The 13,199-nt window shown below is 43.8% G+C and overlaps 1 protein-coding gene across 1 annotated transcript in view; it reads left to right on the top strand.

Annotated features, from left to right (window-relative positions):
* Positions 1–10,944: 10,944 nt before the first annotated feature.
* Positions 10,945–13,199, top strand: part of LOC131888399 (mitochondrial coenzyme A transporter SLC25A42-like) — a gene marked incomplete in the record, with an annotated part of 2,365 nt that continues 110 nt past the window's right edge. Inside the window, 5 exon segments of the mRNA XM_059237248.1 lie at positions 10,945–11,132; positions 11,223–11,661; positions 11,746–12,050; positions 12,129–12,581; positions 12,648–13,146. Coding sequence (XP_059093231.1) covers positions 11,536–11,661; positions 11,746–12,050; positions 12,129–12,581; positions 12,648–12,798 — 1,035 coding nt within the window.

Below are 13,199 nucleotides of genomic sequence, written 5' to 3'. Positions count from 1 at the left end.
GGGAACATTTGGGGGCAGATCATTAGCTAACCATTAATTCAATCTTCAATTCTTTTGTTCTTTTGGTTCGCGAATGTGGCCTGAACAAGCATTGTACTTGAGCCTTCATCCATGCCGTTTTGTACTTGTCTTAAGATGGTCACCCAAGGCAACCCAGCACCACAGCTCTGGATTTAGCAAGGAATCTAGCCACTTTATCCAGCACAATCAGGCTGCTTGATGGATTGGGCAGGCTGAGACAGAGAGACAGCACAAGCAGCGCATTGTTTCCCGTGATCTGAGTCGGTTTAGTCTTGGGAAGGCAGTTGGAAGTTGTCAATAGACTTTACTTTCAGCTGCCTAAAGCATTGATTTGATTTGACATGAATGTATTTATAAGTACAAGTACTCTTTTAAGGTGAGGTCATCTTTGGTACATGATACACATTTCAGGCTTGGATTTGTAAAGTGTGCATGAAAATCGAGATATCATATCACAGGGGATAAATGGGCAGCAACTGGTTGATGGGGGACTTGAAAAAGAGCTAATTTTTGGGACTGTTTGAAATTCAACAGTGAGAGCATTATACAGTCTGACAGCATTAGTAATAAAATGATTGCCCAGCGCAGGAGGTCAAAGGTCACGCCCGACTGTACTTTGAATGGCTATGGGAGGACTAACCACAGGCAGAAAAGACTTTATCTATTTCTTTTGGTCAATTATTGAGAATTTTCCAAACTTCCACCAAAGAGTTCATGTTGAAGAGATTTCAACCCTCTGGCCGTTCCATTTGGTTTTCTGTACATTTATACTATGTCTTATCTGGTTTTCCGTATAGTATATCAATAAAGCTGACTGCTCTCTTCAGAGTTATGCCTCTGGGCCACGTCCAGGGATAGCATGGTTCTTGTAGCTCTGGTGTCACTGATGGCCCTGAGGTGGAACTGGACGTTGTGAGGAGACTGAACATGGACATGGATCCTTGGGGTTGCGCGTGACCCAGAAGCGCTCTGGACCACCTCAGCAGCAGGGACATGTGATACAAAGTCGGAATACTTGTAGTAAGGGAGTTTGACCAACGGCCTTGGGTTCTTCAGGTTGCTTTGAAGACGTTGTGTTGGACTCTGTGACCTGGGAAGCTCAGACAGGTGTCTTTGGGAATGGCACACAATTCATGCACATGGAGCTCAAGTGCCCTTTACAGCCGCACTTCTTGCAAAGGACGTTCTCTTGGGGCACTGTGCAGCCTTGTGCTCCTTGGTGCCGCAGCAAGTGCATTTTCCTTCCAGATCCGCCCATGATTTGGCTTTAACAGACTTTTGCCGGTTACTCTTCTTATGGGTCTGTTGTCCAATCACTCTATTGACCTTAGTGGAGGCCATTGACGACGGTCGAGAAGCTGCGAAGATGGCCCTTTCATACGACAGTATCTTCTGCTTCACTGTCCTCAGAGAAGGATTCTCCAGCTTGGGCAGCTTCTTCTTCTGCTTCTCATCTGCATACATGGAAGAGACGAGACAAAAAGCTTGAATTTGGTCGATGGACAGGTTAGCCAGGTCGGCTTCCTTGGCCAGTGATTCCATCTTGGCAAGGTGCTTGGAATATGAGTTGCCGGACTTCCAATTGGTGTGAAGTATTTGACCCGTCTGGCTGGCATTGGAAACCATTAGCGGAACTCAGCTTCGATGAGTTTGAGCATACCACCAACCTCAAAGATTTTGGTTGTCATGCTCACCTGTGGAGCAATCATATTCTCAAGCTCCACGTTGATGAATTGACGGACGTAAGTCTGGTGATCCAATGTTGTATATGACGATAAGTTTTTTCTCAAGATCCAGTCATGAACGCAATTCGGCAGGGGTATTGTCCAATGAAAGCACTGGAACCTTGACCTTGGGCACCTGTATGACTGAAGAGGCAGGTGCAGAAGCGTGGGGTAGACTGGAGACCACTGTGCGTACTGGGGCACACATGCCCATGGTCTTAATACAAAGGAGTTGGGTTATGTTGTACTCCTCCTGTATTTAGAAATGGGGTTCTGGACTCAAACGCGCATATTGGGAACAATCGAGCTCTCAGATGGTGACCCAGGCCGGGGAGTCATGTGCAATGCGGGGAAAGCAGTTTGCAGCTGGTGGCCAAAGAAGATTTCACTTAGGGCAAGGCTAGTTGATGCGCGTGGGCTCGCCAGAAATTCGCGCAGCGCCGTGCGAAAAGATGACATATTGGCGGTGCAGTGAAGAATGGTTTGACGTTTTGGGCAACCCCATTTTCATCAGATCGGAAAACGGCCCACAATTTAGAGCGGAATTCGCAGAGTGGTGCTTACATGAAGGCATCACCTTTGAGCCGGCCAGCCTGCATCATCCCAATTCCAATGGCCTAGCCATAGATAACTTCACATATAGATCAATCAAGGGCGCTGCGATCCCATGTTTTCGTCTCAGCTGTCGCTGGTGGAAAAAATGTTTCATTCGTAGTCAAGCTACTTAGGGCAACTATGGTGCAAATTTGAATCGTTGACGGCTCGTCCAAATTCAGAGTAGAAACCCCTAATAAGACTCCTTGTCAAGCAATTGCTCTCGTCCAGCACGCTTCATAAAACGGGTTTGAGTAAGTTGTCCGACCACATTTTTAAGAACAAAATTTTGAAGAGGTTAAAATGGGGCTCAAGTTAAAGTTTTCATCCATGTGGTGGAAACACTTAACTGAAACGCAAGGAACAAGCCTAGGTTCAGGCTGACCTCCAGAGGTGTCGGAACTACCTTGTTTACGTATAGGGGCAATCATGTCGCCCACATTCAAGCACATTGTTGGGAGATTCTGAATGCCTCATCATTGCGTTGCAATTTGTAATACATTTTGTTACACTTTCCAGATTTTCGAGATGCGTTGCTAAGCAAGGGCAATCAATAGAGTACATGATTTGCTCTACTAATGTCCAGATCTTTTTTTGACATGTTACATGTATCATGCCCTAAAAAGCATGTTTTTTATTATTCTACCACTCTTTCTACCTGTATATTTGTAAGATTCAAATAAAATTAAGATTAAAGAGGAATAACACACGTTTCATGATAATAATTCAACTTGCCTGAAGCGAGATTTAACGTAATATCTTTGTCCATCTTCCACCAGCGTCAGCTGACCTGAAAACATGCTCATGCGGTACAGCTTCTGTTGGCTCTGTTGAACTTAAGCATTCTAGTTATGGTTTTCAATGGACCCAGCCAAGGCAGCTGTGAAAAACGTCAAACTCCGTCTTCATCGCACCGCCAACATGTCATCTTTTCGGACGGCGCTGCGTGAATTTCTAGCGAGCCCACGCGCGTCAACTGGCCTTGCCCCAAGTGAAATCTTCTTTGGCCGCCAGCTCCAAACTGTTTTCCCCGCATTGCACATGACTCCCCGGCCTGCATCACCATCTGAGAGCTTGAAAGTTCCCAATATGCGAGTTTGAGTTCAGAACCCCATTTCCAAGCTGTGGGACCAGAGCAGCAAAGTTATATCCGTGTGCCCTTTGGGAGAATCCTTTATCATTCTACACATCTGCCGGCTCTATTGTCAGGTTCCATCAGGGTCCTTCCCACCATTTGGTTCCTCTACACGCTGTACACGTATTACCGCCGCCATCATCTGCACGGGTCTCCTACCATAATGTCCTCATGCACAACATGCAGCCCTCATATGGGCCTGCAGCCTCCAATGGGCATGTTCAGCCCATCCATGGGCCAACTACAAGGGCCCCAGAGCGTCCCCTTTGGGCGCAACCTCTCTTCACTGGAGTTCATTGAAGAGCTCCAATGCCGTCAGCGTCGCCTTGCACCCCGTGAGGGGAGAGTGGCACAGCCTGCTAAGCTGCTGCCTCCACTGGGCAGCAACACCACCGACACCACCAGCCGCATCAAGGAGGTTCCAATCTCCCCGCTTGATGGCAATATTATTGTAATCCTAGTAAAGGCGAAGACGAGTGTATATCTACTGTGACTTTATTTGAGAAATTCGGCCATTTATAGTTGTTCAATGTACACCAACTAAGAGCAGAGAGCACATTAGACAGTTACAGGCGACGGAACAATCTTTCTAAAACTCTACTCAACCTTTTCATCAAGTGCAGATTCCATTTCCAACAAATATCACCGTCCGCTAACAACATCCAGTGATGTTCGTCCATAGTAAATGGAAAAGGCCTTTCAGTGATTGATTGTGATTAGTGCCATGACAAGTCTTCCAAAGAATCAATCATCTTTTCTACTAAACTATTTTTCATCTCTCTCAGCCATTCAGCCAGGTATTCAGCCAGGTGATTCAGCCAGGTATTCTATGTCTCATCTGGTTTTCCGCATAGTGTATCAATATAGCTGACTGCTGCTCTCTTCAGAGTTAGTCGATCTCTAATCTTTGTTGATCTCTGATTAGTTTGGTCTTGAATGTGGTAAGGGTGTGACCATGGGGTCACTCTGCATGGCCACGTTGATGAGATTATACGCTCAGCATGTGTGAAAGCTTGGTCGATTCCAGCTTAAAGCAAATTGCACCTTAGCGGCCGTGAACCAGGCCTGGGGGTGGTCCTGGGCGAACTTGGGCATCTGCGGCGAGCGCGGCCGGCAGGTTTGCTACGACAGTGGCGGCAGCAACGGCCATGGCCGCGGACATGTCCTGGGTGAAGCTGGCAGACATGCTGGTAGGATGCTGAGTGGCAATGTTAGGGTCACCACTGTAGTGGAGAGAGAAGTAATTCTCTAGCTCTCTTTGAATTGAAAATGATACTGTTTAATTTTCAGCTGTTTTTCTTTTGCTATGTTCCTTAGGTCTCTTCGTAAAGAAAAACATGATGACATCGTCTCACGATTTCACAACAAGGTGATCTTTGATCTACGTCTGGATGCTAAAAAACCTAAAGAGCAACTTGAAGGGTTGAAAGAGAGAATGGTCAAAAGTCCTGGTTTCAACATTGGATTTGAAGGTGCTCTCCCTAGCTAGCAGGTTCTTGCATTGTCCATGGTGCCTTCTGCCCTGATCAGTAGGCTCGGAAATAAAATTGTTTTTGAGAGCCAAATAATCACTAATCATTTTTTTGAAAGCATGGAATAACTTTTTCCACAGGGGAAAAAAATCTCGAGGGCAAAGATGTGAACCTGTTTTAAGGCAAAAACAGACGTAAAAAGGCAACGTGAAACTAATTTTGCAAAAGCACCAAATTGCCAAAGGTATCAATGCATTTCAAAATCTCAAGAATCACATGCCCTTGAAGTTGTCTCCTAACTTGGACCCACAAATTAATGCCCTAAACCATGCACGTTTCTAGATCAAATTTGTTTCGTCTGAGTCAAGAGACTTCTCAAATGTAAATATTTTTTATTTGCTTTTTTGTGTGGAAAGCATTGAGATTCTAGTTGCATTTTCAGGAATCATTTGAGCTTTTGCCAACAGGAAAAGCAGGAATAGTGTGCAAATTAGAGAGCAACTACTTTATTGCAACAAACCTTGAAGATTAGGACAATGCAATATTTAAAGGAGGTGCAGAAGGTATCTTTTACAATACATCTTCAACAATATTAATGAGGTTTTTCCTCAACCAGGTTTTAATAGTCAATTGCAATGAATCTCAAGGTTTACAATTTCGACCCCTCCAATGGGGTTGATTCGATACTCACTCAGTTTGTTTGTTCCGCCAGTTCCCGCCTTTTGTGTGGGTGTATGAAACCAAGTTGGTTTTAACTTGATTCAAAAACATAACATATATGGGCTAAGAGGAAGCAACTCCTAGAGAGTGCAATGAGAGGTAATCAGGCGGACTAGTTTTCAGAGCAAATGAATGTCAGTTAACCGGCTGCTAGGGTATAGCTTCTGATTGTAGAGGCGCTGCTTTCCATCATCTAGAGTTGCACTGTCCATTGGTTACCAATTCAGCTGAAGTAAAAACCGCAACAAACTCAATTTTTACTTTTCTGTTACTTGTTCTATGTGGGCATTTGCCTTCTCCCTCTCTTTCTCTTTTCTTTTTCTCTCTAGCTGTTGTCATTCGCAGGGTGTTCTCTTCTAAATCATAAAGTCTGCATTTCAATTCCGCCAAAACTTTGTTATGAGAGCTCTTTGTGATATTGTCAGGAGTAAAGATTTGACGTAAGGATAAACATCTGCACTATCTAATTACTTCCAATTCATGTTGAAGCTCTAGTAAAGTATGGTAGCCATTCAAACACAATGCTATATTTGACCTCTTGCTTCAGAGCATCATCTGCTCTTTTGAACATATTTCCTGCAAGATGGCACCCTCGTATGCATTTTGAAAATCAATTGGTGGCGTCTTAGAAACTGGTATGGGTTCGGGAATGCATTAAGTATTTGAGGCGCATTTTTCCTGATGTCTTATTCTGCTGAATGCAAAAAAATACTTGACAATTTCAATTGGACTATTGACGTGTAAAGGACTGGATGGGGTTTCATCTGTGGGAGCTAGCCAGGCTGCGCCACAATCGTGGCAAGAACTACCATGATAGAAGTAGGTGACACTTATGTCATGGTATTACCAGAGGGCACACAAGTGAAATCCAAAGCTTTACACTTCTCTATTGTTGATATGGAAGGAGGTGGGAGGTAGACGACCTTTATAGAAAACTATGGCCTTTTTCGTGATGGTATTGACTTGAAGGCCGTTCTCTTTGAAGTAACGTTGGAGCACATTGATGGCATGTTGCAATTCCAAAGCTTATTCAGCTAAGAGAATCTGTGTATTGAATATATTGAACGGGAAACTGGTTGATTGTGGGACCTTGGTGGATGAGGGTTTGGAAAGGGCAGAAACATAAAGATTGCAAAGAATTTCCAAAAGTGAATCCCCCTGCGGAATCCCAATGGAAGTGAAGTAGCAGGAGGATGGGTCCTCACAAGATCAAATGGAGCATCTGAGTCCCCCATAGATGTTGGACAGCAGGAGACAGATTGAACGCGGATTTCCCCGCAGTTGGAGTTTGAGAAATAACCGCATTCGGTCCACCCTATTAAATACTATGGAGAAATCCACAAAACATTCATACACTTAATGACACTCATGAAAAAGACGCGTCATCTCCTTTTGCCTGGTTCTTGCTGATTGGTCGAGCAGCGTCACAAGACAACAGCTGAGCATGGGCATGAAAAAACCTCAAAACAAACGCGTTGTTTGGAACACTCGCACTTGACTCATTGTTGTGAATGTATATGAGTTTCATCTCTTTGTGGGCTTTACATGATAAGAGATGGGCGGGGCATTCTCTGCCTTAGAACATACAAATGGGACTGAACTATCAACCAGAAAGCAAATTTTACCAAAAAAACACCCACCCTAACCGGCCAATGCCAACCAATATTTCAGTCATAAAAAGGTTCTTCTCAAAGTGTTTTGGCAGATCTGAAGCACAACTTCAACAATTGTGAACCACCCCTGATCATGTCTGAACTTGGAGGATCAACATCTCATTCATTGCCCTATCAAGGAAAATGCAAGATTGTATTGTTGACCAGAGTGCACAAAAATCCAAGCTTCAAATCGCCTTCCTTGTTCAATTTGACCAGCCACACGTAGGAAGCAATCCTCTTTGTCATATGTTGAACCTGGCAAAAGTTGCTATGCAATGGACACAAGAATAATTCTGAGAGGATGTATTAACAGCAAATGCTATTAGAAGATAATTGTTGTCTAGTTTTGGTGCCCAAACACTCACTCCTCACTGTCAATGGTTGTGGAATCCGTAAATTAGGAACAAAATTCATCTCATTATTTTGGGTTGATGAAGACTAAACACAATCACTTCGTTTATTGTATTGCTTATTGATACTGTCACTCGAAAACACTGATTTGGCCAATGTTTGTCAGCTTATTTTGTGCTCAAAGTCCTTGGTGTTAAACAAACGTGTTGCAGATATGAAGGGAAGTTATCTGATTGACCTCACTCACTCTCAGGTGTTTTCTACTACTTCCACCATTCCCCTCATTGCTGGTATTTGTAGAATTAAAACAGGGAAGATCAATTTGCTCGCATTATTGATGGGCTCCCCACCTTAAAAACTTCGTGTTTTCCTTTGGGGAAGAGCATATTTCTAAAGTTGATTTGGCAAGAGGCTATCATCAAATTCCAATGGCTGAGGGGGACATGCCAATGACCGTTGTAATCACATTATTTGGCCTTTATACCTTTTTTGCGAATACCTACTGACTTTCCAACGTGTAATGGATGGTCTGCTTCATAGATTGCCTTTCTTATTTTTGTACTCAGACGCTACTCTCAGATAGCCAATTCTTTCACACCTGAACATTTAGAACTTCTCAGGCAAGTTTTCCAGGCTCTGCAAGATGCTGGGGTGGTCTTTCAGCCAACATAATGCTTATTGAACGTGTCAGAGTTGATTGTTCTTGGGCATAACGTCTCGGCTTGACAAGAGTTGGCCACTAAGTACAAAGTGGGTGCAGTGAGGGATTGTTCATTTGACTTTAATTGCTTGAAAATAGTTATTGACCAGCATTCAATTTGTTAAAACACAAGTACAATGGAGATCTGAATTCAATCGTTTTGATCATTTGGTCATTTTCAATTCAGGATTTGTTTGAATTGGTATGAAAAATATTGCTAATTTGCTTTTTTTGAAGAAGAAACACTGTTTTTTGAGTTTTTTTGAGTTCATTGTTTCACCGTTGTATTGCCAATGTCGCCTAGCATTGAGATGCCGCATCTTTCCTTTCAGAATCTTTACATACACTCTCCTCTTACTGCTGATGTTCAAATGCACAATTTCACAAAGGAGAGTAGCTCTCATCAGGGTTGGCTTAAACCCGCCAGCAGCTTAAAAGCAAACCTTTATCATTTTTTCCCCCTTTTCCCATGACCTTCCTCTTTCATTGGCTGTATGAGACAAGCTCAACTCATTCCCCCTCTAAAGAACTGGTATTGGTATGGCGTTACTTTTTCTCAAGAGTAATGGTAACAGAGTAGGTTTTTTAAGAACAGTTTGGTCATCTTTGGCTCAAAATAATAAAGAAAAGAAATAAAAAGATCTAGCTTTGATATTTGATTAAAAAATGATAAAACCTGTCCCATTGAAAAACCCAATTAAACCCATCAAGTAAAAAAACTCTCCCACACGCCCATTAAACCCGCCCAAAACAGCCTTGGAATCAACCCATTTGCCAACCTGGCTGCCGTGGTGGTAGAGTGGCTTCTCTGGATCCCTATCCTTGGCCAATCCAGAGCAACTAAGAGAGTGGACATCATCTTCAAGAAGTGGTTCTCCAGGGCAATGGTCCGATTATTATTGTGGCTCATTTGATCTTATTGCGGTTTATAGGAAGATCAGGCAGACTTCTTGAAAATAATGACCTGGTGATCTCTTGATATGATGACTTGCTTGTGCTTTTCCTTGGTGTGCCACGTTGTATATTAGAGGTTCCAATATTTTGCTTTTGGTGAGGAGCTTCCCCATTTTTTGTGTGCCATGACCACCTTTTTGTGTACGGATTTGTGTCTGTCATTTTACATGCTTTATGTGACAATTTCTCTCTAACTGTACCATTTTCTTTTTTTTTGATTTGCTATTTTCTTTATAGCTATATTACTTATCTTTTTTAAGTACCGTACCATGGGTTTCTATACACCGGATGTTGGACGACCAACCACTCGGTTGACTAAACCATAAACCACTGAAAATTATGGACGTACCTCGATCAAGAGAAGTCATAACAAAAAGCCAATTCAGCCGCAATTACATAATAAGCCTGTCTGTAGAAACTATGGTCTGATGTGTTAGTCAAGATGTCAGGGCTGCCAGGCACAAGTAGAAAATTGCGTTCTCTTGAGCTTCAACAATACGATGGCCAGGGCGAACCAACAACATGACAAGACAAATGGTGCAGCCCTAATGACTAGTCTTGGTTAGTTTTGGTTAGTCTTGGTCATCGAGATACGTACATAATTTTCAGCACTAGGAATTGATCGTAAACGGGTTTATTGTACTGTTTTGACAACGGAGTGGTCGGTCGCCTAAATGCAGGGCCCCACTGGTCGACCGACATCCAGTGTCTAGAAATCCATGGCCAATGGCCATACATACTTATTTAAGTGGTGACCTGCATGCGCCACTTTATTCTCTTGGTGCACTCATTTCCAATCTCACCTTGGGGTAATAAACATTGGAACAGGAAAACATGTTTTCATGACGCTTCACAAAATTGAAGAAGTCGTATTTTACAGTGATGGGATCAAATAAATTTTCATAATCAGGATCGCCAGAAAGCTCGGAAACTCGAAGCACCGCCGTTTCCAACGTGTCCTAAAAGGTTAGGTATGACCAAAAAGGTAGCCCTGGTTTGAAAGAAGAAAAATCGGGGTTACTTTTTAGAACTAACTAACAGGTTTGCGACATTCACCCAGTAATGCCCTATGCCACTGAAAGTTTAAATTGGGAGCACCAGTTGCAACCTCCGGTGATTATTTGTTTGATCCCATCAGTAGACTATTTTAAACGTCAGATAGCTCGTGTATTTTGGCAACATTTGAATTGACACATTTAAACCATATTGTTGTTTTTTATGCTTTATTAGACTCCTAAGCCCTATTTCACCAACTTAACCTAAAAGTAAAGGTTTGATGATCTAAGATTCCTAAAAACAGCTTTGAGTTAAAATAACTCACCCATCTCTACCCATTTTTTGTTAAAAAGAGGCAAATAAGATGGAAAAGTATCCAATCAAGAACATGAATTGGCCCAAGGCAAGCCAACCGCCTTCAAATAGACTTCAAATCTGATTTGCTAGATTTCTACCTCTGGATTTGAGGTTTCGCCATTACTTGGACGAATTTGATCCCCAGAGGGCAGTCGTAGCCGAGCGTTCACAACACAGCTGAGGACGAATGTTACGCTACGCAACTTCTATCTAGTAAGTGGACCAGTAGTTGGGTGTGCGTTTATATGTACAATTGCACACCAAAACACCGCGCACTGCGCACTGCGCACTTCTTCTCAGTCCACTGAAGCATGGGATGCATGCATCTTCCACAACAATGTGCACGGACTTAATGGAAGAAGGGACACTCACTCATTCGATCTCTTTGTCGTGTGTCGTGTGTCTTGTTGTTCGATTGCTGTGAATGTCTCCGAGCTCGCAGACGTGTACACGGTCGGTTCCTCATGAGTTCGTTCATTCAATCAACGCTTCATGCTGTGGCTCAATCACCACCAGGCTCATTTCTAATTCATCGCTTCGCAGGTACCATCATTCTCAGCCGCTAGGGGAATCGGGACGGGAACCCGGGCCACAAACGTGTTCACGGCTCACCCAGAAAAGTCCCCACTACGACCCATCTATAATCGAGGAGCCACGGCCGAGTTCGAATCTCCTGCCCTGAGATGATTTGAGCGGCATGCGAGTTCCCCCGTACCCGCCGAGTTCCAATTGGTTGGGTTTCTAGCCATTCATGTCCAGTGTCGACTCATTCGGACATGAGCCCATGATCGGACAAAGCGGACGGACCCAAGGTCAACCCAGTCATGGCATTGCTCCCTTCGATTGCGTTGTTTGAATGACCACTATGACAGCCTCGCCTCCCTCGGAAACGGTGGCTGCCACCTCGGAGGTCGTGTCTCAAACGGCCAAAGACGTGCTGGTAGTGGATCTCCATCCGGTTGATGTCCACGAGCATCCCAAGGTAATGTATATACCATTTTGCATATACATATACACACAAGGAGCGTCGATGGTCCGTTTCTCTAATCGAGTGATATGTTTGTAGATATCAAATTCGCGCCGGATCTGTACCTCATTGGCGGCCGGGGCCATGGCGGGTGCTCTGGCCAAGACCACCATCGCACCCCTGGATCGCACCAAGATCTATTTCCAGACCCATCCCGAGAAGAACTATCGTATCAAGGGCGCGGTCAAGTTTTTGCGGCTCACGTATGAACGTGAGGGATTCCTGCGATTGTGGCGTGGTAACTCGGCTACCATGGCCCGGATCATTCCCTACGCTTCCATTCAGTTCATGGCTCATGAGCAATATAAACGCTTATTGGGTATCGAAGAAGCCAAACCGGTCAAGTGAGTATTAAAAGGAATTCCTTTCATCACAGAAAAACCTTGGCTATATCGACCCGCTTCTTCTTTGGAACCGTTTAGAAAGCCCGGGGTGAAAAATTTCGTAGCCGGATCCCTGGCTGGGCTGACCGGTCAATCGCTCACTTACCCTTTGGATCGGGCGCGAGCGGTCATGGCAGTCACAAAAGTGGGTGATTACAATAATCTCGTCAATGTGTTCCGGCGCATCATAATGGATGAAGGGTTTTGGGCCTTGTACGTGGGATTCGCTCCCACCATGGCTGGTGTGGTCTTTTATGCGGGTACGAGCTTCTTTGTCTACGAGAAGATGAAGCATTTCTTCACCCAAAGCGAACCCCACGCGCCTCCAAGCCCAACGCAAAGACTGATGTCAGGTGCCCTGGCTGGCTTGGTGGGCCAGACGTCTTCGTACCCTTTGGATATTGTCCGACGGAGAATGCAAACGGCCAAGCAAATGGGTGTCAATCTTAACACTTATTCTTCCATTGGCGGAACGATCAAACTTATTCTGCAGTAAGTTCCTCGGATTCAAGAAATGGAAAACGTCATGAGGATGAAAAAAATACATCTTCTTTCTAGACGCGAAGGCTTTCGACGTGGACTCTACAAGGGTATCAGCATGAACTTCATTAAGGGCCCCATTGCCACGGCAATTAGTTTCACGACATTCGATTACTTCCAATTGTTCCTAAGAAAAGCTCTGATAGTGGTGAGCCGTGACGAAAAGTGAAAAAATTATTTACAAACCTGACCGGGTAGAAAGTTGAAACCCAGGACAATTATGTATGTAGTTATGAAAGGTTGTGGAACGACGAAATCTTCGTGCCTTTTTCCCATTCCTATGACTGATTGATATTAAGTTAAAGTCCTTAGCTTTTCATGCTGCACAACTCTTTCACCGCACAGTTTAATGCAAATGTAACTAATGTAGACTTATCTTTGTAGTAGCATATTTTAGTACAGTCTCTCAAAGCAACGGGATGAACAAATTTCAACGATTTGAACGAGTCATTTGAGAAACAAAATTCATTCAGACTTATAAGAACGTTAATCAGATTTATTGCCATTACCTCAAACGCGCATATCTCAGAAGTTGGTGAACGATGTATGTAGTTAATAAACGAAAGTCTT

Source organism: Tigriopus californicus, chromosome 1 (assembly GCF_007210705.1).
Source record: "Tigriopus californicus strain San Diego chromosome 1, Tcal_SD_v2.1, whole genome shotgun sequence".
NCBI lineage: Eukaryota > Metazoa > Arthropoda > Copepoda > Harpacticoida > Harpacticidae > Tigriopus > Tigriopus californicus.
The sequence above is the reverse complement of the archived record's forward strand: the minus strand, read 5'-3'. Positions and strand labels throughout refer to the sequence as shown.